General features: G+C 36.0%; 1 protein-coding gene across 3 annotated transcripts; it reads right to left on the bottom strand.

The window, feature by feature from the left end:
• Positions 1 to 1,747: 1,747 nt before the first annotated feature.
• On the bottom strand, positions 1,748 to 26,324 carry grb14 (growth factor receptor-bound protein 14). 3 transcript variants are annotated; one of them, XM_077536595.1, is made up of 15 exons: positions 26,217 to 26,324; positions 23,229 to 23,413; positions 21,168 to 21,291; positions 13,795 to 13,951; positions 12,702 to 12,823; positions 12,560 to 12,634; positions 10,717 to 10,854; positions 7,483 to 7,593; positions 7,293 to 7,388; positions 6,697 to 6,759; positions 4,405 to 4,521; positions 4,227 to 4,293; positions 4,064 to 4,151; positions 3,901 to 3,994; positions 1,748 to 2,863 (listed from the first exon to the last, which is right to left on the bottom strand). In XM_077536595.1, exons 2-15 carry the CDS (start codon positions 23,378 to 23,380, stop codon positions 2,717 to 2,719), a joined length of 1,551 nt encoding a protein of 516 aa, XP_077392721.1. In that variant the 5' UTR covers positions 23,381 to 23,413; positions 26,217 to 26,324; the 3' UTR covers positions 1,748 to 2,716. The 3 variants fall into 3 exon arrangements, with proteins under 3 accessions (XP_077392721.1, XP_077392722.1, XP_077392723.1); XM_077536596.1 differs by lacking the exon at positions 26,217 to 26,324 and adding an exon at positions 23,543 to 23,897 and having other exon boundaries at positions 23,229 to 23,411; XM_077536597.1 differs by lacking the exons at positions 21,168 to 21,291; positions 23,229 to 23,413; positions 26,217 to 26,324 and adding an exon at positions 17,201 to 17,462.
• Between the last annotated feature and the right edge of the window lie 109 nt (positions 26,325 to 26,433).

The following is a 26,433-nucleotide window of genomic DNA, read 5'->3' as shown; positions in this document are numbered from 1 at the left end:
TAGGGGTTTTGTTTGCACTGAACATGCGTGCTTTGCACACAGCAAAAAATCAAAAAACAGCACAAATTATTTTATATTTTTGTTTTGCAGGTAAAGTTTTATTTTTTATTATTATTATTGTTTTTAATATTGTGCTCCTGAGCTAATGTTGGTGATCAGTTTGAATGCATTATTATTTATTGATTTTATGTAATTTTATTTTACGGTATCATATGGTTTGACAGGGTCAGTCAAAAAAAATGTTATAGTTTAATTAAGGATTTAATTTTATTTTTGAATTTCAGATGCACTTTAAATCTTTTCCTGTTACAGTTAATAAAGCTATTCTTTGTTGTAAGTTGGTTGGGGGGGGGGATGTTTTCTTCTTAATAGGGGAGGCATGACAGAAAATAATTGAGAAGCACTGAAGTAGCCCAAGTACTGATATTCGAGTTGTCAACTTACTGAACATTTTTGATTTGCAGTATTTTAAGCATTTACAATAATAGCTTCTCAAAATGATACCAAACGAGTGTGATTTATCACTTCAACTTTTCACGAAACAATGTAAACAAATAAAATATACATCTAGAAATAAAGCCTACAGAGTGGCCACGTTTTTTTCCTTGAGAGAGAGAGAGAGAGAGAGAGAGAGAGAGAGAGAGAGAAGGCTTTCTTAGCTGGAAGAAATGCAGTGTCCACAGGCCGTTGGTGCTGGATGAATTCATTAAAGGAAGCGCCTTCTCTCCCAGCTGCCATCTCTCCCCCTGCAGCCAGGCGCCGATCAATGGCAGGAATACATCCAAAACAACATTTAGCACAAGACCTAAGAAGCAGGGGTACATTTAAGACTTGTGTGTTTGTGCACGTCTCCCCTGGATGCGAGCGCTCCCTTTCAAAAAAAAAGAAAAGAAAAAAAAGAAGAAAAAAAACTGCTATTGAAGTGGAGCAGGAGAGGCGTCGGGGCACTGCATTTAGATCACAACAAAGAAGCTTGTTTAACACGGAACGTTTCCACACCAGACGTTTTTGCCCGTTTGCGCCGGGGAATCATTTGCGCCGTTTACTCAAAGCGGATGGGAAAAGAAAGAAAGAAAAAAGAAAAAAAAAATCACACTTAAGTGGAAGGATGACTCATTACTTGCACTTGTAAAAATTGTACACATCCTTCGAGAAAGGGAAATACGTGCAAGGCCTTTTTAGGGGTTGAGAAAGTGAATAATAGGAAAAATAGTAGAAAAAATCTCAAATTATTTGACTGTTATGTTTATTATTATGAATCATATCCACATATACCTAATTTTGTGGCTAGAAAAGTAACCTCACACTGTGTATTGTCAGCAATCACCAATGTTAAATGCCGCAACTTTCGTCAACATGAACTTCAACTGATGAGTTGACTTGAAACGTCCAACTGGAACAGAGCCAACAAAATGCTTTTACTACCATCTAGTGGTCACAAGATGACCTGCACCCTGGACGCCGCCATATTCATACCTTGTGTTGAGCTCCACATATGTTATGAATGCTGCATATAGAATATAGTAAATCACATTTGGCAGACTGGGTTAATACGTAGTATTCGCATGCAATATGGAGCAACTAAATTTAACTATAAGGGCAGGCCGTTAAATAATAAACTGTTTTCACTATAAATAAGTGAACAAAGGAGCGAGCAAGTGTGTCAGGTGAAGGTAACGAGAAATGTATAATGCAATTCAATGCACTGGGTGAAGTCTGAATTTAAAATGTCCACTTCAAAATAAAATTAGATTATACATGATTTATTCTGATCTTTTTTGTTTTTTCCCTTGGTCTTTTTCAATTCTTAAAAAATAAATCTTACATGCCATTTGATGCACAGTACTTGAGAATATTTGACGAGGAAACTTGAAATGGAAGTGTGATTCACAAAATGAAATTCATACGATATACACATAAATAATATAGAAAAATATTTTGCAGAAGGCAAGTTCTTACCTAATTTCCACATGGAAAATAATTTGCTTGTTTGTTATGTAATATTTAAATTTCTTGAGATTTTGCGTTTTTGTTAGAAGATAAAAAAAAATTGAAAAAAAGAATTATTTCACTCTGTGTAGGGAATATAATATCATATCCACATTTTGCTTTTGAATATAAGTGCAGACATTCTAATTTATTAACATGCACCTGTACTTTTTAAAATATATATATAGTTTTATACAGAACCACATATTTAAATATATTGATATATCTATACAATATATGAATAATTTTGTTGCATTTGATTACATTTTATTATCTGATGAAAGGCCACAATAGAGCTGAAAAAAAAAAAATTCCTACCTTGCACCTGTAACAATATTTTAAACAGTTGACGTTCACTGAAAAAAAATAAAAAATAAGTGATGGACAATAAACAATTATTCAAAGATATGTTATATATATATATATATATTTTTTTTTTTTTTTTTTATAAAAGATTTTTTTTATCCACAGATAATGAATATAAAATAGAGTGGGGTGAACCTTTGCAAACCATTGCAAAATGCATACCTGAATACGTAATAATAAAATACAATCATTTGATGTAATACAGTGAGTGGCGACAGTCACATAAACGGCGTCTCATTTTGTTTCGTTGACGCACCTTGCAAGCCTGTCCAGTCTTTGCATAATTTGGCATTCACTGTGGGCGAGCGTGCAGGGAGGAGGCCTCCGAGCGGGTTTGGCCGCCGGTGGTCTGGCTCGCTCGTCACAGGGTGGTCCCGGTACAGTGTTGTTTGAGTCTGCAGGGCAGCACGCCGCGGTTCAGTTGATAAAACTCCACCAGCTGAATCAAGTCGGAGAAGCGCGTGTGACCGTCGTCCAGGCTGTAGGACAACTCCCCGGCGTCATCCACCTGCCGGGATCAACATGACAATCAGTGAGCAGGAAGTCAGAAAATGAAAGATTCATAAATTCTTTTATAAATGAAGTTCATTTCAATTCGTTTTTAGAGCAGGTTTGTTGTATTATTGTTACAAAATTGCTACATTTTAGTTGGTGTTTTTTTTGGTTATTTTTTTTTAAATATGATTTATTTTTACAGTAATACCGAAATAAATGCTTATAACCTCCTGATTACCAGCAATTAAAATTTGTCCACTGTAGTGGACCTTTTTAAACCTGAATATCTCCCACCCAGTGCATACGATTAAATGAACTCCTTTTGTGCGCTATCGAGCACATGCCGAGGTTTCGTGTAGGGGTGGGGCTTTGCTACCTTTGATTGCATCATAAAAGAAAATGGCTTCCCTCAGCGCAAGCACTTTTTAGGGAAGAGTAAAAGTAAGTGTACTGTATAACACTTTTCATTGAACAAAATAAGGCTTTAAATGTTGTTAGCATGTGTTCTATAAGACTCTTAAGAACACATTAAAGTATTGTTTGAATTATTTTAACTGTATTTGAGCCTAGCATTTAAGTTTGTCCTCTGTAGTGGACACATCATAGCTTAAAAAAAACAAACTTGTTTTTCAAAAATTTCCTTTGAAAAGCTGAGCTGTGATTGGTTACCTGAGCGACAGATCATAACTCGAAAAGGAGGATTTTGTGCATATTGGGTTATGTTTACCCAAGGTTGGGTTCATTATTTTGACCCAGCAGATTGGTTTGAAAATTGGATTCAGAGCCCTTTGTTGAATCCAAATCTTGACCCAAGCCGCTGGGGTCAAATCCTCAACCCAACATGGCTCAGTTCCTTTATAACCCAACGCCGGGTTGGCTAGTTCACCTAATTCGGTTTACTTTGAACCGAGAGCGTACGTCGAGGCACTCGTGATCGACACCACTGCATGTGTATGCTGCTCAAGTTTGCAAGCAGACCCCAAGTGGACTTGACTGAACCCGACAGTTCAACCTGAACGAGCGTCATAAAAGTCCGTCCACGGTACTCACGGGTAAGATTTGGAAGTGTTTGACTTTTTGCATGTGGCACAGTGACAGCACAAATGTCTTGGGGTTGCTCTGGCTGTCCCTCAGAAGAAATAACCTGAGAACAAAAGGATTTTTTTCTTTTTAAACAGTTGTTGTGACAGCGAGCCATAAAGTGCTTTCTTACCCATCAATGGGACCCTGCTGAGTGATCAGACGCTGAGCTTCATCCCGTGACAGCTTGCCGTGGAACCAGGGCTGAGCTAAATGGAGAGCTGAAACAAGACGCTCAGATCATGGCTGGTTGGTGGTTGGTGGAAACAAAATTAAGAAAATGATGTAAACCCAACCGATATTTAGCGAACTCTGCGACGCAGAAGGGCTTCCATGTGCACTCAGGCGGTGGCAGCTTTTCCTCTAAAAAGAAAGAAAAAAAAAATAGCATAATTCAGATGGCATCTCTTTTTTTTTTTTTTTTTTTTTTTTTATTAACACATTTGGAATGTTTAGTGGTGGACTGCAACTGACCCTCCACGCCAGGCCTTCCTGCACGGCCACGGAGAGAACCTCCGACGGGTTTTCGATCACTCGGCTCTTCTGGCCCGAGAAGTCCATGGCCACCAGGGAGTTCTCGGAGATGCTCCGCTGAAACGACTCACCAGGTTTCATTTCAACACTTTTGAAACAAGTATGCTGAATGTTACATCAGTTGCTGTCTCCATTCATTTGTTGGGGTTTGAACTGGATGCTGTTTTTACACAGATGCTAACCCTCCAGGCGTGGAGGCTCATCATGGGGATATTTGTGGCTACTGGGCATTGGTTATTTTATGTGTATTAGTGTCTGGACTCACAGCCCAAATCAGCCATTGCAATTTGTTTACCATTTAACCACCAAATCTCAAATCAATTTGAATGGATGAATCAAGTCAAGTCAAGTCAAGTCAAGTCAAGTCAAGTCACTAATTGCAATGAAAATCCAATTTGATCATAATGGTAAATGGAGAGCACTTACATAACGCTTCATCTACGCCAGTGGTGTCCAAACTACGGCCGGGGGCCATTTGTTGGCCCGCCGTCCATTTTTCAGTGGCCCGCGACATATGCTAAAAAATGGCATTTGACTCAGTTCAAATAAAATAAACAAAAAAACAAAAAATGTTTGGAGATGGTCAAAGTAAGAAGGGAGGGTATCGAAAAACAGGTTAAAGGTTATTTTAGTTAACTAAAACTAATGAAAAAAAACTAAAATTCAAAAAAACAATATTGTTTCAATAAAATAAAAACCAAAACTAACTGAAATTACATTTTATGTTTACAAAACTAACTAAAAATAACTATGATTATAGCAAACATGTCCTATGTTTACTCTTTGGTAATTAATTTAATGCATGAGCTTCTGGGGATGATTTTAAATGTCATTTTTAGTAGATTTATTTTGATATAAACCAGAATAATGACGTTTGAAAGTATGTCACACAGAAGTGACGTCATCCAGCAGCAGCCAATAGAAAAGCACCAAAAGATGATGTTGCGCCCATGGTGTTTTTTAAATATTGCGCACAAGTAATACACAGTTAAAAAAATAAATAAATAAATAAAATAAAAAAATAAATAAAAAAATAATACTAATACTGAAAGTAACAAACTAAGCTAAAACTAAGCATTTTTTTTAAGAACTAAACTAATAAAAACTAAGAGAACCACCCTGAAAACTACTAAAAACTAACAAAATCGAAAAATTCCAAAACTATAGTAACACTACTGCCATATTACAAATAAATTTTTTTATATACTGTAGCATTTCTCTAAGTATGCTAAAGCACAAATAAATTATTTGTACAATTTTTAGGACTAAACACAATTTCTCTTCATAAAATTATGTGGCCCTTGCGTCTTTTTGATTTTCTGTATGTGGCCCTCAAATGAAAAACTTTGGACTCCCCTGAACTACGCCACACGTTGTCCAAAGCGCTTTTACCAAGCTTCATATTCAGCTTTTTGAAAATCATAGTGTAGCCCCAGTCCCATTTAGTTTAGCATTTACTGTTTGCGGCCAATGTGCTAACACATCCGCGTCAAACTGTTTTACCAAAGTTTTTAGTTTAAAATTAACTTGTTTATTTTATTTATATATATATTTTTATTTTTATTTGTATTAATTTTCTTTTGGTAACATTTTAAATCCATCCATGTCGTGTTTGTCATACCAGCTCGCTAGCACTAAGCTAACATAGGCTTCAGTTAGCAAAACCGGGAGTCGCACACGTTGCCAATACAATACAAACATTTCTTTGACAATATTACAGCTATGATTGCTTCTGTCTCGAACCTGAAACTTCTGATTCGACCAATTGGCATCTCAATAAGAGTCACCACCAATTTGTGAACACCCGTAACATATACACATATATGCACATGATTTGGGAGGAGAGGTGACGAGCTGTCCGATTAGAGAGCATCTGATTATTATTTTTAGAAGGCGGAGGGTTCATGAACATACTGTATCTGTATGCTATAAATAGACTACGTTCACTCGCGCCAGCTGGGTCTAAAAGCTATTCTGAGATATCATTAACTTGAAGGTGCCTTTGGCCTAACTATTTATACCAGTACAACAACTACTACTACACTGCGTCGCTAATACTTATTTGCACTTCTAAGCATATTCCCCATGATATTTTATTTGGCACAAGTGACACGATAACATGTTTGAAAAGTTCATGTTGGGAGATAAACGTTGGTGAATGCTGTAAAACAGATTTAAAAAAAACAACAACAAACATTGATACAATTAAAATCAATGAGAAAATCAGCTTACCATTGGAGAAGCTTTTTGTTTTTGGTGTGGCTGCATGAAGTTTTGGTACAGTTGCATCCCATACTGAAAAAGAAATGTGTGTCCGTGAATATGATCGATATCCTAAAAGCCATTTCTTTCAAAAAATTATACGCCGTTAATTCATCGTACTGAAAAGAGCTGTAAGAACCAATGAGGAGTACTCGGTAATAGCAATTAGATACTTGAGCAGTGCATTTCGTCACGCAAGAGTGGCAAAAATGTTTTTTATTTTAATCAAATATTGCTCAAAATAACAAAAGACAAACGTTTTGTTATGAAGTAAAAAATGTAAAACACAACTTGTCATTCCTGACATTTTAACATCCAACTGCATGTTTTTCCCAGCTAAATTATGTCACATTGTAAACACTAGGGGGCACTATGTAAATAGTACATATAGTACAGTGGACATTAGTACCTATCCAGAAGTAGTCGTAGTAGTAAAGTGCTATTGAACAAACATCTTAACATATCTAATAGCTATTTGTTACACATTAGATTAGCCACTAATTCACTAGCTAGCTCACTTCACTTGAGTTAAAAAAAATAAATAAAAAAAAGAAAAAGAAAAAAACCTTGAACAATCGCACAGCTGTGATCCAACACGTCCTGGTCTGCTCATCATCGGCACACAACAGCTTCATATCCCGGGATGAAGTGCACTTCATGGACTGGAAAGACAATTTTATGACAAAAAGATCATCATTTATTTTTTCTTTTTTAAAACCAAGAAAGCAAATGGCCACGTATGACTCAAAACGATACCTTGACGCAGAAGCCAAAGTCAGTCGGAGCCCCGTGCGCTTTTTTGGCTGCCAACAGCGTGTAGACGTTCGAGTCGGTCAAGTCGGCGATGAACTGAAGATGCCATGGCTCCTGTGATTAGCATTCGAAATGTTGACATTCATTTACATCCAATTAAAGGCAAGTGTATGATCACAATCGTTCATTATATAATAAATATCTATTGTTTTTATTTATTAGTCATTATTTATTACGACGGCGTATTAGGGCCACGTGCAAATATATATATATATATATTTTTTTTTAGAGGGCGGGGTCAATATGACGAGAAAAAAAAGTGGCAAATTTGCCACTTTTTTTCTCGTCATATTAAAAAGTGGCAAATTTGCCACTTTTTTTTCTAGTCATTTTGACCCTCTAAAAAAAAAAATATATATATATTTGTACGTGGCCCTAATACGCTGTCGTAATGAATAATGACTAATAAATAAAAATAGATATTTATTATATAATGGCAAATTTGCTACTTTTTAATATGACGAGAAAAAAAAGTGGCAAATTTGCCACTTTTTTTCTCGTCATATTAAAAAGTGGCAAATTTGCCACTTTATTTTTTATCATATTGACCCCGCCCTCTAAAAAAAGAAAATATTTGTACGTGGCCCTAATACGCTGTCATAATAAAAAATGACTAATAAATAAAAACAATAGCTATTTATTATATAATGGCAAATTTTCCACTTTTTAATATGACGAGAAAAAAAAGTGGCAAATTTGCTACTTTTTTCTCATCGTATTGCCCCCGCCCCCTAAAAAAAAAAAAAAATTTGTACGTGGCCCAAATACGCCGTCGTAATTTATCGTGCTCTATATATATATATATATATATATATATATATATATATATATATATATATATATATATATATATATATATATATATATAATATATATATATATATATATATATATATATATATATATATATATATATATATATATAAAAGTTGAGCTGAATTAAAATAAATGAAGTTAGATTTAAACATGTAGTAGTAGAGTACAGTATTAAACTGCGACAGACTCATCATTGGCCAACACTTCCAAAGATGAATCTGTACAGAAAAAAACCACACACTCACAAAGACTCCCATTGTTCAGCTTTCATGTGACACATTCATGTGTTTCCCCTCCCTCCCTTTTCAAGTAATAGCGCAGCATTTTAGTGTTTGCGCTCGCACAAGAGCGATAAACTGGCACTGACAACAAAGGTCCACTGTAGCAGGTTAAACGATTTGTAGGCATTTTTTTTTTTTTTTAATGACCTTATCGTGACCTGCTGTGAAATTCTTAATGTCAATGCCTTTTATGAGCACGCTGTGGTCAGATGACTACACATAAGCAGAAACACAACATCAGATGCACGTGCACAATCAAATAAGGTCCCAGTTGATTGTCAGAGAGGTATTTATTTTACACTGTTTTTTTCTTATTGTGGTTGTAGAACTGCACTGTATCATACTGACATAAGCTTCTAATATTTTGATGATCTTTTTTAAACAACAAGGGGAAATAGACACATATAATGAATCATCATTATTTTCTGAAGCTGACGAGGCGAGTCAAGCGGATATAGTAAATTCATTTTGCCACATTGTAAGTATTTCATGTTGTTAACATGTTTCATTTTAATAAGGAAAAATGTGAAACTGCCCATGTGGAGTAAACATTTTTGACTGGCAAATACAAACGTATTTTAAAGTACGTTGAAATGTATTTTAACGCATGCTCAAAAGTATTTGCAAGTACGTTTGAACATACGACCCATAAGAATAATTTTCCCATAATGCCACTGGGCATGCATATGCACAAGTCAATACCCCGAGGCATTATGTGAAAAAAAGTAATTAGCATTTAGCCTACAAGTACGTTCAAACGTATTTAGAAATATGCTCCAATGTATATGCAAAAATAACGTCTTTACAGGTATGTTTAACTTCAAACATACTACCCATAGTAGTAGTAATAATAATAATAATAATTATTATTATTATTATTATTATTATTTTCCCATAATGCCACTGGGTATGCATATGTGCAAGTCAATACCCAGTGGCATTATGGTGGAAATGCCATCGCTAAATTAGCATTTAGCCTTCAGAAATATGGCACTTTACTGTACTGTACTGTATTTAATTTAATTTGATTTATTTAATTTAATCTCCGGTGGAATAACCTTATTTATTGATTGAATTTATTATTATTATTATTATTATTGCAATCTCCGGTGTAATAACCTTATTTATTGATTGATTGAATTTTTATTTTATTACCTGTTCTTATTGCTGCTGGAAATGTAAATTTCCCAGAGGGAGTCAGCCCAAAGGGATCAATAAAGTCAAATCTAAGTCTAAGTCTAAGTCTAAGTATTTACGAGTACGTTCAACCATACTACTCATAAAAATAATTTTCCCATAATGCCACTGGGTATGCATATGTGCAAGTCAATACTCCTTGGCGTTATGGAAAAATATGCTAAGCATGTACTATGTTCAAACATATTTATTTGCAAGGACGCTCTAATGTATTTTTTACAAGTATGTTTGAACATACTTGTAAATACTTTTTATTTGCGAGTCAAAGATGTTTACTCCACATTAGCATTTCCCTGCTTCCATATTTTACCACCATTTATGTAATTGTGTATTTTTATTTCCAATCAAAAAATTTCTCGGCCTTGCTATTTTACACTTCCTTTCCATGTTTCCAGCCGCATTAAAAAAGAAAAAAAAAAAAGCCTGTCGAGAAGTCATCAGCAGCATTCCGTCTCTTCTTAATGCCTTTAGGCTGCTGCGAGGCAAATCAAGTTCAGCCCGTTCCACTACTCCCTTGAAACATGACCGATAGAACACCAGATGAACTGCTGACCTTTTGTGTCGACAAACTAGAACAACTAGAACAAATCTACCCAGATAAAAAGGAAGATGTTTTTTTTTTGTTTTTTTTTCTATTCCTGTCCCAATGTTTGGTCTATGAGCAGCCGGTAATGTGCTATCTCCTCAATACAAACGCTTGAGTGATAATGATGAGGCATTCATTTAAAAAAAAAAAAAAAAAAAATGCACTATAACATACTGAGAAGTATTTTTGCTGTCCTTGTGGCGCACCAAAATATTAGAAACGGCTCTCGGGATGATGCTAGCGCCGCAATAAACATAATCAAGTCAGCGTTATCTCCGTCCACGTTGGCTCACTGACCTTAGAAGTTCCCTTACTGGAGACGTAAAGCCCTGACCTCCGCAAGATAAAGTACAACTTCTTCCAGGACTTCTTGCTTGGCTCCTTGGCGTGGAGATGTCCGTGAATTTCTGGGCAGGTGCTGGAGCTGAGAAAGATCTGGTGGCGCGGACAGAAATTATATTTGTACCTTAAATGAAGGCTGAGAACGTCAAGATAAAGAATGACTACGTACGTACGGTTCCGGTTAAGTTTGAGCCATTTTGACGACAATAAATTCACATTGAAATGAATGGAAATGGCATTCGTCTGTTCAAGCATCACAAATATATACATAAATCATTTGAATAATACATTTAATTTAAAAAATAAATGTAAATAATTTTAAAATAAAATAATTTAAATAATAAATTTAAATTTATTAAATTACATTAATTTTTTTATTTTAAATTTAAATTGTAATTTTTTTTACATGAAAAAAATAGTACCCTAATATTGTACTGTCATAGGTAAATAAATACCAATACACTGCCACAATATTAGTCATTTGTCACAAGATAAGCTATTCAGCTAAGACTGAAATTGGAAAAACATTTTTGTTAAAGAAATAACATAAAAACAAAAATGCTTAAAAAAAGAAAACTAACAAACTCATTGATTAACCACCAAAAAAATATGGCATTGATCACGTATTAATACACTATTAATTTTGACTGCAGATAATCCTTTCGTTTAGACAGCGGATGGTTACGTTAAAGGTAGCGCAGGTCGAGTTTGAACAATAAACAATTACATGCAAGAAAAGCATTTAATAAATGTTTGCCTATGATAATCAGAATATTATTTGTTCTAGTCACACTACTCGGGTCGTTTGTTTTTTCATTTTAAATTATGCAAGTAATTAATTTATCAGAAGAGGATGAGAGTGCATGGATCAAAAAATGTTGACGACGTCATAACATTAAATAGAGAAAGAATTAAAAATTTGGTGGGCAAAAAATGTTGATAATTACGTGATTTATTATGATTAATCAAAATTCAAAGATGTGTTTAATCTGATTTAAAAAAAAAAAAAAATCATTTGACAGTGTAAAACCAAAGAAAATGGTGGAAATCTTAAAGCTGTAATACTGTAATACTGTATATGCCATAAATATGTATATATATATTTTTTATTTATTTTTTTTTGGGGGGGGGGGGGGGCAGTGGTGACTGAACCCTTCGAGCAGGCATTCATGCAAAGCCTGTGAAAGTCTATCTGCAGCTCAGCAGCATGCTCGGCGGATGTTTTTTGAGAGTGATAAAGCTGCACCTGTAGACTTTCCTTCTTGCTGAAATGTTGATTAGTCAGCCAAGCTATTAACTCATTCACTCCCAGCTGTTTTACTGCATTTTGACTGATTTTGCAAGGCCCACAGAATATTGTGTTCTATTTGTTATAAAAACATGGAACCCACCAAAAGAAGATTTAGCATCTCTTCTTTCATTAGGAAAAAAAAAAAAGTATATTTTTATGTTTCCGTTTTGCAGCAATTAGCATTGGAATGTAGCTAAGTTTAACCATTATTCACGAATCTGTTTAATACAGTGGGGAAAAGAGTTTTTTGCAACATGGCCCCGGTTGATCTCTTATACTCTGCTGCCACCTGCTGGCTGTTTTTGTAATAACTACCTTTGATTCAAGCATTCTTTTCAGTTCAGAGACTGCATCAAAGCCTCCTATATGCTCTAGCACAAAAAAAAACAAACAATAAACAAAAAACGTATAAATACGTCTTTGGGAGCAAATTAGTTAATACACTTTGCATAGATCTGCAGTTCTTACAAGTGAGTAACATGTGAGGGATAACGTAAGAGTTGATACCTCTACAAGTTGAGAGTAATCCACCACCCCATTGTTTTCACCGGATAAGGACACCATGTGGTCAGGGAAGAAGTCCTACAAACATTTGCGCAGCTGTTAATATTGGGACAGACGCAAAGTGATGGAAATGTCACAAACTCACCAAGGGTTTGCGGAAAAACTCATATTTTGCATAATTCTTCCGAAAATGTAGCCGGTTGTCTTCGTCCATCCCCCAGCTGGAGATCACCTCCATAATCGACTCGTGGTCCTCAATGGTTCGCTCTAATCAGGACAAGATGGAGTCACGTCATCAATTGTTTGTTTGTTTGTTTGTTTTTTTCTCTTTCAACTATACATATAATGCACAAAATAAACATAACCAACTGAAATGTCAGATTTGCTAAGACTTCCCACCAATAGTTTTATTGGATGATTATCCTTTTTTTTTTTTTTTAGCCTTGGTGTAATTTCCACATAAAACATCACCTTTAAGTCAAGGAACTCTGCATGATTTATTATTTGATCATCTATTCAAAACATTTGGTTAAGAGTTTTATTTATTTATTTTTTGAATGTTCACACATCCTTGCTTCATGTCGTCAGTAACTAATTAAGATGCCTCATATAACATTGATATTAGGGGGCCTCCATTCAAATATATTATGAATGAATTAATTCATTCTATTTAGTAAAAGAGATATATAAATATAGTCAGTTGAATCGGAATTGCTTAAAAAAAAAAAAAGGACTATCACGATTTGAACCGCATGCAGTAATTGTACTGTTTAGAATGTGAACATAAAGCAAAAAATAAAAAAATTAAAAAAATCCCAGCGCATAATAGTGACCAAATTTCTCAGCCAATGACTTCGCATTCGGCTTGGTGAAGATCCATGTTTAAGCACAAACATTGTGTGAAATTATGCAGAATCGCTCACATCTTCCACAGGTGCAACACCCAAAAACCAAAAGGTAAGCAAAGCTGCAATGGCTTTCATTTGAAAACACGGATTAGCCTTAGCTAAACTTGATTGATCCATAAAGGCACTATAAACAGTAGTAAATGAAGTGCTGCCTCCACGAGTGAAAATTCTTTTATCATGTTTATTAACGCTAACCCCCCCCCAACTATGCACTCGGCTCTTCCAAGTCAACTCTCCGCCCCTTGTCGTCATGGCAACAAAAGCCGGACCCGACATTGCCGAAGAATTATACGTAAACGTTGTGCGGTTTTCCGTGCGGTCAAGTCTCACCAATTCCCAGATGGGAAAGATGCTCGTAAAGAGTCAAGCTGTGTTCATCGATGCAGTGGCTCTTCAAGGCAAACAGCTGACATATGTCCCGGGCGACAATGTCACTGGGGACCTCCACCGCCCTGCTGGTGTTGTCTTCATTATAAATCTTAATTACCTGCAAACACAAGCAGTGGAAAACACGTTTTTTGTTGCACAGGAGCTTTTCTTGTGGATGGATGGATGGATGGATGGATGGATGAATGATTGATGGGTGGATGGATGGATGGATGGGTGAGTGGATGGGTGGGTTGGGATGGATGGATGATAGATAGATAGATAGATAGATAGATAGATAGATAGATAGATAGATAGATAGATAGATAGATAGATAGATAGATAGATAGATAGATGGATGGATGGATGGATGGATGGATGGATGGATGGATGGTTTAACATCCTCTGTCCAATCAACTTGCGGCTTCGACCTTCTAAAGTCACACTAAGAGCTTTTAAGCTGCTCTGAGGGACAGCAGACATGATTAAAAAAACAAAGAAAAAAAAATTCAGGCAAGGACAAGTAGTCATACGTGCATGTAAAAGAGAAGCGACATAAGTGAAGTGGAACAAACGATTTTGATGGAAATACACTTGAAGCAAGGCGAAAAAGTGGTGAAACGAAACCAACGATAGATTCCCTCAGGTGGTGGCCTTCACTTTAATAGGCAGGTAATTATTTGTTCCGGTGGATCGACCACTTGAACAAATAAACGTCCGCTCCTCTAATCGATGCCTCTTTTATCCCTCCCACCACCAATGGCGTCTGCAAAGCCGCCATTGTGTTGGAGTGGAGTTGAAAGAGAAGGTGGAGAATTCCAGAACAAAAGTTGCCTCGCTTGAGGGAGGCCAAAGAGATTTTCAAGTGGATTTATTTTTTGTGGGATGAACACTACCAAGTCATGTCCAGAAAAATGATTTAAAAAAAAAAAAAATAGAGGACTACCTTCACTGAGTGAAAAAAGGTCATGATTGATTTCATCCATGTGTTACTGTTTTGTTTTTTTTTGTTTTTTTTGTTGGATGAATTGCCTTTTGGAGTCCTCACATGAATGGAAATCGAATCATTTTTACAAATCGCATGTTTCTTGGTGGACATGTATGTTTTTTTTTAGGGATCCAAAACATGACCCAACAAAACTACCTCAGTTGTGCACCCTGGAAAGTCAGAGAATAATTTGGGTTTTACACCATGCCAGCACATTTCTAAAATGAAACAAGGATGTCATTATTACAGCATCAAATGTATATAGCTTAAATTGGGTTACTTTTAATCAAAATAGTTTTTTTTGTTTTTTTTACCATATGGTAATTATTTTGAGTAGATTGGGTTGAAGATTGGATTCAACAAGGTTGTGATTATTACAATATGAAGCTATACATAGCTATGAATTTTGATCAGCTTGGGTTACCTTTTACCAAATGTTGGGTTAATTATTTTGACCGAGCAGATTGGGTTGAAGATTTGATTTGACAAGTTCGTGATTATTACATACCGTCGCTGTGGATTTTGAGCAGATTGATTTATATTACCCAAAGTTGGGTTCATTATTTTTGACCACAACATTTTGGGTCGAAAATTGGATTTGACAGTCATCATCGCAGCAGTGGCGAGCGGTCATAATAAAGCTATTAATGCGCTGGGATACTTTTGACCCAGCTGTTTTAAGTTACTACCTACATAAACCGTGCTTTTAAAAAAAAGAGCATTATTGCATTACAATGGCAGAATTGTTGAAATACCAAACAGTGCAAAGCGGCGCGTGGTGTCAACCGGAGGAAAACAGTCGGCGCGCCAGCTAGCAAAGCGTAAATCTCCACATTGCGAGCGCGCGCGGCTGAATGGTCTCGTTGACCTTATCTCAAGGATGGGACAGTGTGAGCCACTTGGCCAATTAGACTCGTCTGCTTTCACCTTGAACCGCACCCCCCCCACAGCTGCAGCTCTATCTGAGTGATGGCGAGGAGGTGGCCTCCAGCTTTGTCTAGCCGCACAAGCAACTGCGAGCGAGTCGCCGCAAAGACGCTGGGAAAGCAAATAACCTTTTGCTTAACTGCCCCTTTTCGCTTTAATGTCGCCTATTTTTTTTTTTTTTTTTTTTTTTTTTTTTAGCGCCATCAGTCAACCACAGCTAAGTCACACTCCTGACATTCAAGCCAATTACATAGAAACGTGCATACTGGTACCTTGACATGCGAGTATGATTTGTTTCAGCCACCACCCCAAGAAAACAAAAAAAAAAATATTGCAATGTGATTTTGACAAGCAAAATAACACTCATCTCAAATAGGATACAACGTTGCAGATCTGTCCCGACATATCCCATTTGTATGTAATAAATGGTGTGACTACGATGGCAGACCAAAACAAAAAAACAAAACAAAAAAAATCCTAGTTGTGAATGTACATTTCACTGAATAAAATCAATTGTGATTCATTTTTTGCCAAAGTTAGCACATCATTTGCCACCTGAGATCCTTGTCATGTCATTTTCAGTCGACAGCAAGTTCCAAAATGTGGTTTTAAAGGTACTAATTGTACGTGAAAAAAAATGAAAGTATCAAGTTAATTATAGACAAGATTTATTGCTATAATGGGCTAAATAATTGAAGTATGCCTTTAAGTAAATTGCTGGTTTATTCCTCTAGGAAATTTTACATTTTAAAACTTTCCAAGAATTTTTTTTAACAGAACATTATATAACTGTATACACAGTAGTATATTTATTTATTTATTTATTTGTTGTTGTTTTTTTGACAGTTTGGCAAATAATCAAACCATTAAATGACTGCTTTATTCTAACTTAGCAAATTTTTTGACACTTTGGCAGCATGGGAGGGGGGAGGAAAAAAGTTTTGATGGCTGAAGTGAATATTTTCATGATTACCTAATATAAAATCATTCAAAATGTAAACAAACAGGTCAGCTAGCATTGCAGAATTCAATTGCGTTGTTTATTATTGTGCTGTGTAGACGTGCATTGCATCATAGTAATATAACATGCGCACACATTGCACAACAGTACTGGATCTTACGTCTTTCTGTTATAATAATATAATATAATATAATATAATATAATATAATATAATATAATAACAGGAATCCCCAAATATGACAATTGGAATTACGGCCTTCATTGTCAGTCTCAAAAAGCATTTGGAAAATTGTCATAATTAAATATTAAATTAAATATAACTGAGATGACTGAAGTTTGGTGCATGAATGAATTTGATTTCATACAGTAACTACCTAATGACTTTGATGATATATTTACTCAACTATATGTCCGACAAAAAATAAAAATAAATAAATGAACCTCACATGATAAATATTGAGGTTACTCATCAAGTCAAAAGTTTCGGTTCCTACCCGCTTCTGCAGACTAAGAGGTGTGATGGCAGGCAAGGTTACTCTTCTTGCACGGAAGTTCATGCTGCAGTCTTCAAGGACAATCCCACAAAACATCCAGACATAGTCACGATTTCCGATGATTTTCGTTATCGACTACGTGCAAACGGTTCTTACGATCCTCCCTGTGCACTCGAGCGGCGCTACATTCAAATGGGAGTGAGATGTGTTGCAATTTAAGTGTGAGAAACAAGTGATGTTTCCTCCCCAAAACACAAACTCCTCCTTTGCCCTTGGAAAGCAAAAGCTTCCCATTCGCAAGTCTTTCTTTTTTTTTTTTTTTTTTGGAAGCCTGACGCAAACATCTTTTTTATTTTCATTTTATGTAAGCATACAAGGCCACGGAGGGCAAAAGAAATTTGATGATCGTTCGTACACGCTTTAGTGACAAGTCTGCATAATGGAAAGTGACGAGTGACGTCGACTAGTTTTCGAAAAGTCATCAAGTGAGCGATACTAGTCACTGTCGCATCGTATACTCACTGGCCATTTCATTAGGTAAACAATGTCATGAAAAGCCCCACGAGAGCTGTACGGTCGAGAACCTAACAAAATTAACAAGCCTGCTTCACAAAGAACAAAAAAAAAAAAAGTAGATCTTATCAGAGCAAGCGAACCGTATCCATGATAAGTACAAATATACACACAGAGAACTAAACCCTAAATGACCCTTTCCAACCCTTTATTAAATTAAGTCCTGAAAAACAAAACAAAACAGGCACTCACAACATAATTTGTAATGTTTTGACAAGTTTGCCCAAAGCAAAAGATAACAACATTATGTTCAGCGCCCCAAAAAGCAAGTTTTAATGCAGGAAGTTGGAATGAAATGTAGTCAGTCTTTACAGAGGATGAAGAAAATATGCCAAGTGAGTATTGTTATGAAGTCTGTCAACGCTTTTAGCACACGTTTGTGTTCAGGTAGCCGTTGCTTAAGCAGCGACTCTCAACTGGGTCACGGACGCAAAATAAAAAATTATGTACAGACAGACGACTTACTGATTTTTCATTAAATTGTTTAATATCCTTTTTTTTTTTCTTTTTTTTTTTTTTTTTAAATACAAATACTGTATTTATTGTCATTGTGACTTTACTACTGTGTTAGCATGTGCAGTATGCGTAAAATATATTTTTTTAATATTAATTTTTTTTCATTAATTGTTCCTAATTTATATAAAATTTATTCGTAAACTTTAACAAATAGGAAAACGTTGGTCCCAGCGTGACGACACTTGAGAACCACTGCTATTACTATATATGCTAATTGTTAGTTTGCGTGCTTATGCTGCCATCTAGTGGTGGGAGTCTGAAGCATATTTCACATTTTCAGTCAAATGTTTGTCCCTAACCCAATTTTTCAATGTTAAAAATGACAACTATTGTTGCACAAATAAATTGTCAATATTTTTTGACATACAAAACATCTCTAAAGATAATTCAAAATAGGTCTGCTCCATTATGAAGAAAATATTAACTCATTCACTCCCAGTCATTTTCATTAAAGCAACCCCCTTCGCTCCTGGCTGTTTTCCTGGATTTTGATTGATTTTGCAAGTCCCACAGAATATTGAGTTCTATTGCTATAAAAAACATGGAACCTACTAAAAGAAAGCTGAGAGTCTCTTCTTTCATCAGGAATAAAGTATATTTCCATCTGTTTCCGTTTTGCAGCAATTAGCATTAGAATATAGCTACATTTCATCATTATTCACAAATCTGCTTAGAACTGTGGGAAAATCAGCTTGTTTTAACATGACCCTGGTTGATCTCTTATACTCTGTTGCCATCTACTGGCCGTTTTTTTTTTTTTTTTTTTTTGCAATAACTACATTGCTTTAAGCCACCTCTTCAAGGTCAGAGGCTGCATCAAAGCCTTTTGTATGCCCTAGCATAAAACAATAAATAAATAAAATAAAATAAAAACGTATAAATACGTCTTTAGGGTTCAAAACATTTAAAATAGAACATTTCTACATTTTTGGGAGCGAATCAGTTAACCACGATTATTTTGATAATAAATAAAATCACGATTAGGACGATTAAATATTTTTTGGTACAAAACAAGAAAATGTTTAAATGTAAAAAAACAAAAACAAAAAAAAACTAATTTCGCAAGTTCCTTTTGGAGGAAACAAAATGTATTAAATTAGTTATTTTAAAATTAATAATAGATGCAAATGTATACATTTTAACAACTCAAAATTAGTTTTAATAATCTTTTTTGACGACTATGCTGATATTGCATTTTTGTCACCAGACCCCCGAAATGCACTTGAATCTATTTTTTAGCATGATCCTCCCTCCTTGCACCCAAATATAGCACACGTCATATATTTAACCCCGTGAACGTTTGGCACCAATCATGGTCCACCCTCATCACTCATAAGACTTGCAAGCAGCAGCAGCAGCAGCAGAAGAAAGTGGAAGGAGCAACCTTCCTTCCCATAACAGGACTGACTTTTATCTCCCGACGCAGCACCCGGACTGGTGAGAGTCCAGACAGGCAGACGCTGCCACTTATCACAGCAGCTCAAATGAATTGGAATTAATGGAGCCCACATGATAACAAAGTCGCCACTACTCCCATAACACGGGCGGTCCGAGACGCTTTGTCCTTGACCGGTCTTGATCCAACCCAGATCCCTGGGCGGGGTCAATTAGCAAGACCGTCACTGACATGTATATATGCCTTTTCATTTTGAGATGTTTGCAGTTCCAGGGATTACGATTTACTATAAATAGCCTCCTAAAAATAGTTGAACTACAATTTAAGCTGCCGCAACAATATTGCTTCAGTTCAGCCAAACAGTGCCGAAGAATGTGATGTAGCATCCATTTTAATACGATATTTAATGTCAAACAAGACTTGACAGCAGACTGATTTACATCAAGTATGTATGGTCGCTCCAAAATTAGAAAGACATATTGCATGGAATCAGCATCTAATTGCAGTTCATGTGCAGTAGCGTGACAGATTCGAGCTTAGTACAACATTTACAACCCTGGGAAATGACATACAGCAAGCGGCATTTAAACTGTCAGAGAGAAACATACGTAGTGAGAGTGAGGCTGGTTGTGAGTTATGGCTTACAATATTCCTCTATTGTTGGCACATTTGTTTTATTTTTATTCGCAATATAAATTTGATTGTAGCTGTGAGTTTGGCCTTAAACTGACCCAAACTCAAACTCGTGTACAGTAAACGCCCTGACGCTAATTTGTATTTGCACAAGAATGTAGAAACATACATTGAACTTTTTTTTTTTTTTTTTTTGGTACAAATGTATCACCTTATGACAACTTGGCAGTCTGAGTGTAACTGCTCGACCTAGTGGGGAAATGGGTCAATTACAGCATCCCCAAGCATTCAACCTTTTGGCCAACATTAAAAATAAATAAATAAATAAATAAATAAATAAATAAATAAATAAATAAATAAATAAATAAAATAAAAATTCATCCAGTTTAGAAAAAAAACATAAAAAAGTGAAGAAATAAAAAAGTAACAAATTAATAAATAATAATAATAATAATAAATATTTAAAAACATGACAAATTTTCATTACCATCCCCAACACAACTTCTTACACTTTATTGCTATCCTCGTGTCATTGCCAGCCAGAAGATGCACAATAAAACAACAAGCTAGAAACTATTAACAAGCAGCAAAAACTCCCCCCCCCCAGAAAAAAATAAAATAAAATAAATAAATAAATAAATAACTGCGGAAGTAGTCAGGCAAATAACTACAATCTCAGTGTATCTAAATGGGATACAATTATTTCCCTCAAACACTCTTGATTTTGTAATGAATGGCAACTACAACTTTAGATAATATAATAATTTGTTTTCACTGAACCCAATATTTTGGGAAAATGTTGGAGGAAGCCAGAGTAACCAATTAATTAAAGGATGAAACAGTTCTTACCTGAGTTGCACTCGTCTTGCTCCAAGGTAATACAGCGTCAGGGGCGGAGTGCGAGAGAGTCGGCGCAACCCGTTCAGGAAGAGAAGGTGGACCAGGTGACACTTCTCTGGACTCGTTTTTCAACCTGGTCAGCACAACCACAGAGACCAAGAAATACAATCACGTGGGTCTAAAACAGTTGCAATATTTCAGTCATTTAAACACACAAAAAAATCATAGCTTCATTTTGCTCAGTCAGTAGGTGTTATTTATTGTATTTATTTATTTACGTAATGTCTAGTTAAGTCAAGTGCTTAACAGGTGTCGTCCACGTTTCCATATAATCACAAACCATGAAAAGTTTGAAGTGATAAAGCCACAAATTTGTTTGCATGATTTTACCGACTCATGTTTAGGCGACGCTTATGTGGTGGAATTTTGTGAAGTTGTCATAGTGAACACTTATAAGAGTACAAGTAAAAATGTTGAAGTTATTAAGTTAACAACGCTTATTGAAATAGATCAATAAACTGTCTCATATTCCTAATTCCTAATTCATTTTTGCATAATAATGTAATTATTTAGTCCAGAGGTAGTGAACGCGCTGGTCCTCGAGAGCCGTTGGTTTCCATGTCTCCCTCCTACGACACAGCTGACTCATGTTATCAGCTCAGCAAGCTCTGTCAAAGCCTGCTAACGATCCTGTTCATCAAATCAAGCTGTGTTGGTGGAGGGAGACATGGAAGACGGGCATGTCAGTGGTTCTCGAGAACACCTGTAAGAGAATTAAAGTCGTTTTTATTGTAACTTTTGGCTTTTTGTAGCTTGGGTACAAAAATTGGCTAACTATTATATGAATTGACTTTTTGTTTTGTTTTTTAACTCTAGCTGTCAAACGATAACGTGTTTTAATCAGATTAATCACATCTTGGAATTTTGATTAATCATGATTAATCGCTTAATTAAAAAGGCTTTTTATCAACATTTTTTGCCCGCCAAATTTAAAATGCACCCGTTATGTGTTCAACTTCTTCGGCATTTAATGTTAAGAGGACGTCGTCAAAAATTTTTTGATCCACTGCACATGCTCATCCTCCTCTTTTTCTAATCAGTTAATTACTTGCATAATTTAAAGTTGGAAAAAATGACCCCAATAATTTGACATGAACAAATATTCTGAATGTCACACGCAAACATTTATGAAATGCTTCACTTTAATGCACGTTATGTTTATTGTTCAAACACAACCTGTGCTACCTTTAACGTAGCCATCCGCTGTCAAGCTAAAGGATCATCTGCAGTCAAAATTAATTGTGCGATTAATCTGCGCTAATACATGATTAATGCGATAATTTTTTTGTGATTAATGAATTAGTTAACAATAGGGGTGTTAAAAAAAAAAATCGATTCGGCGATATATCGCGATACTACATCGCGCGATTCTCGAATCGATTCAATAATCGGCAAAATCGATTTTTTTTTTTTTTTTTTTTTTTTTTTTTTAGGATTCACACCTTAAGCATGGAAGAATGTTATATGAACGGAACATTAAGCCTTAATATTTTATTTCAATGCTGTTCAAACATGAAACAAATTACAACCTCTATAAGACTGAAATTTCAGATAAATAAATAATAAAATTTTCATATAAATCTTACACTCTACAAGCTTACTGATTAGTATTTTCTAAATTCAAATGAAAAAAAATCGCAACAATCGACTTATAAATTCGTATCGGGATTAATCGGTATCGAATCGAATAGTGACCTGTGAATCGTGATACGAATCGAATCGTCAGGTACTAGGCAATTCACACCCCTAGTTAACAAGTTAACTTTGACAGCACTATTTTTTAACGCAACATGTTCCTCTCGACTCTGCTGGCCGCTCTGCAAACAGCGCCGTTACTGAGTAACTCATTATCTCCCGCTGAGCAACAGCTGGTGCCAGCTTTGTTTCCAACACGGTCAACGTTCGCTGTTGAAATAATTCCTTGATATTATCCGAGTGCATGACAGGTGCAACATCTTCAGCGTCCGTATTGGACTTCAAACCATCAACAGTCAAGTGATGATGTCATACCTGTTGCATTCGCAGGATGTTCTCGTGACACTCGATGTCAGCAAAGGCTCTCGCGAGGAGACGACTTCTGCGCTCCCATTACTTCGCCCGCTCTGGTAAATCTCCGCGTTGGCTCCAAGGCTTCCAGATAAGTCATCCGGTGCGTTATTCATATCACCACTCTTAAATCCAAGGCATCACCATCTATGGAGGGGAGGGGGGGGGGGGTGGGGGGCGAAACAGGGTCAGGCGGGGCGGTCAGACGAGACCAGCGGTTAGCAGCGGAGTGACTGAGTGCGCTGTAAGTGATTGTGCAAGGGCGCTCCTCCACTCACGCATACTGTATACATGAGTCATGTGGCTCATCTGCCGCCACACAAGGCGGCCTCAGTAGGGCAAGCCGACCCCTCCCACGCAAATGTGATCCGTCCATTACAATCAAGATATTTTAGACAGAGCGCCCACTGTGACAAAGCAAACCAGTGAAATTAACTTCATTTATATTTTTCTTTTTGCACACAGTGAATAAACAATTGCACAATTTAATGCAGAGTGCCAACCATTTAAAGTACTAAAAGTCATGGAATATTATTTATTTATCTTACCCGTAGGCAGTATTGTGACCCGTTTTGGGCTTTTTGATGGTTCTGACTTATTTCAAAATAAGATACTGCCTCCGGGATACATAATATATGAAGCATTCTCACATATGTTATTGTGATTTTTATTCTCCACACTTTTTTGCCGCATAACAACTCCCACATAATACTTCCAATTACACTCTTCAAATTTCAACTAGCTTAAAAAATTCACGTACTTACAGTATTTGCACAATTTTACGTTATATATGAACTTTTCTCATTAATTTTCAATGGGAAAGACATTGAATTTGGTCCAAGAATCACTTTCCACGCCCACTTCCATACATATAACTTAACATCATTACCAGGTGTCTGATACTGCTTGGTGGCACAGTTGATAACGTCCATTGCCCAGGAACCAGGAGGTCATCATTTCATAATTTATCTCTCAATTTACTTCATAAGCATTCCATGTGCATTCAAAATCTTAGCATTCCCACGCAATTTCTCCAGAAATTGCACTTAGTCTAGTTGGTTCAATTCAACTGAATTATATATTTTTTTCTTTCAACATTAAAATCAATTACAAATGTAACATGTCGTTCAAAAGTTCCTTTTTTTTTTTTAAATTAAAATTCTAATTCACGTTTCCAGATTTTTGTTTTATTTATTTGTTTTTTTTTTATTGGAATCTGTGCTTGTGTAATTGCTGAAGACCACACCCATTTGTGGATTTGAGCTCAGGTTAAATTAATAAAAGTATTGCTTTGCCGCCATCTTATGGTATCGTGGTGCTAAGGCATTACAGTGGCTATATTAAGTCTACACACCCCTGTTCAAATGAAAGGAAAAATTAGACCAAGCTAAATGATTTAAAAAAAAAAACAATGTGACTTATTACCTGTGCAGCTCAATTATTTATTTATTTTTTTAATCTTGACAGTGCAAGTAAGTATAAATGACCCGCCAAAAAAAATGGTTGCACAAGCATCATTCTTCAGCTGGAAGTGAACTGGGGCTGTAGCGAAGGTGGTGGGAATTATGAACAGTTTGAAATAGTCTCACGATTAACACAAAACCTTCAGGCTTTTCTGATTCAAGATAAAAAATAAAAAGTAAAAAGTCATGAAAAGCCTACTCGAACATCCGAACTTTTTCGGTCAATCAGGAGCACTTTAAATGTTGCCAGGTGTGTTCCGACTCCTCCTTTAACATGCGAATGAACGTGATTGGTTAATGCTGACGACAGTCATAGACCAATTTATTAATAAGAGGGTGTGCACACTTGTGAAACCGCAAATATTTTACTTCCATATTTAGCCTTTTTTTTTCGGTTTCAAATCAATCAAGTTATGGGGTCATGTTAATGGCTGAAAAGTTTTTAAATGGTCACTTGCATTTGAACAGGGGTGTGTAGACTTTTTAATATCCATGTAACTGGCACACAAACTCTCAGTATGATGCAGTGCACTGTACAAACTAGTGTACTGTAATCCCTTTCTGTGCTGGACTTTGCACAAGGATTCAAATTGCCCTTTATGCCTACAGTATACTTATGAGGTAGTATAAAAATAACCAGCTCAGCAGACAGCCTGTGTTTTGGGGGGGGGGGTTAGTTTGCAGTAGGACAGGATATTTACAAAAAGTAATGTTTTACAGGACAGACCAGCTTTTTTTTTTTTTTGGTCTAATGTCTAATGATTAATCAGTCTGGATTGACGAATCAATAAACGTTAACCAGTGCATTGCATGTGTACCTATTAGCTTTAAATGCTAATCATGACACTGCACAGAACATGTTGACAAGCGCTACGATCACGCAGCAAAAATTAATAAGAGCATTATCAACTTATATAAACAGACAGTTGGCTATAAAAGTATTGGAACAGCAAGGTCAATTCCTTTGGAGACATTCGGGGTTTCAAATCAAAACATGAATATCAGACAAAAGTTCAGAATTCCAGCTTTTATTTCATGGTTTTTCATGTCAACTCAGGACAGAGAAACTTTTTTTTTTTTTTGGCAAACGTATAAGAACATGACTGATGGATGGAATGTGCAGAAAAAGGGAAAAAAAACAAACTGACATTGCTAATGTCACAGCTCACCTGTTTTCTGTTTGGTCACATGACTTCGGAAAAATCAGGGAAAATGTAAAGTTTTTCAAAATAAAAGCAAATGTTTGTGAATATCTTTTGTTGTTTAATACAAAAATATTCACTCTTCTTTCATGGAGGACTTCAAAAATTGGATATTTACAGTGCGAGGCTGAAATTTAGACTATTTCAAATTAATTTGATAGTCAATTAGCAATTTTGTTGGACGTCTACTACTGTAAACTTATTGTCACATGACAACTCTTCTTTTTGGACTTGTGGTTTTGTTTCCAGTCCAGTACCCCCCCAAAAAATGAAAAGGTGACATATCTTGTCCCTCTTTAAGTGGTGTTTCCCGTAGGAAGTCACATCACCTCGTCGGCGGTGGAGAATGACCCCCCCGATTGAGTTGTCAGGTGCTTTGACCGCAACGCGAAATGAGTCACACGCCTTGCTGAGTGTACACTCGATTGTTTGCAGTGTCCGATTTCAGCGATTGGTGCAGGAAAAACCTGTCGCCTTGTACACACATGCACCAAGGACTTCCAT

This window comes from Festucalex cinctus, chromosome 11, assembly GCF_051991245.1.
Source record: "Festucalex cinctus isolate MCC-2025b chromosome 11, RoL_Fcin_1.0, whole genome shotgun sequence".
In the NCBI taxonomy this organism is placed as follows: domain Eukaryota; kingdom Metazoa; phylum Chordata; class Actinopteri; order Syngnathiformes; family Syngnathidae; genus Festucalex; species Festucalex cinctus.
The sequence above is the reverse complement of the archived record's forward strand: the minus strand, read 5'-3'. Positions and strand labels throughout refer to the sequence as shown.

Bases quoted from the DNA above. Each gene is read 5' to 3' on its own strand.
- grb14 (XM_077536595.1), bottom strand. From the start codon at position 23,380: ATGAATAACGCACCGGATGACTTATCTGGAAGCCTTGGAGCCAACGCG. The intron at 12,635-12,701 runs GTGAGTTTGTGA...AAATGTTTGTAG, and splicing joins AGTTTTTCCGCAAACCCTTG to GACTTCTTCCCTGACCACAT. The intron at 3,995-4,063 runs GTAAGAAAGCAC...TTTTGTTCTCAG, and splicing joins CAGCAGGGTCCCATTGATGG to GTTATTTCTTCTGAGGGACA.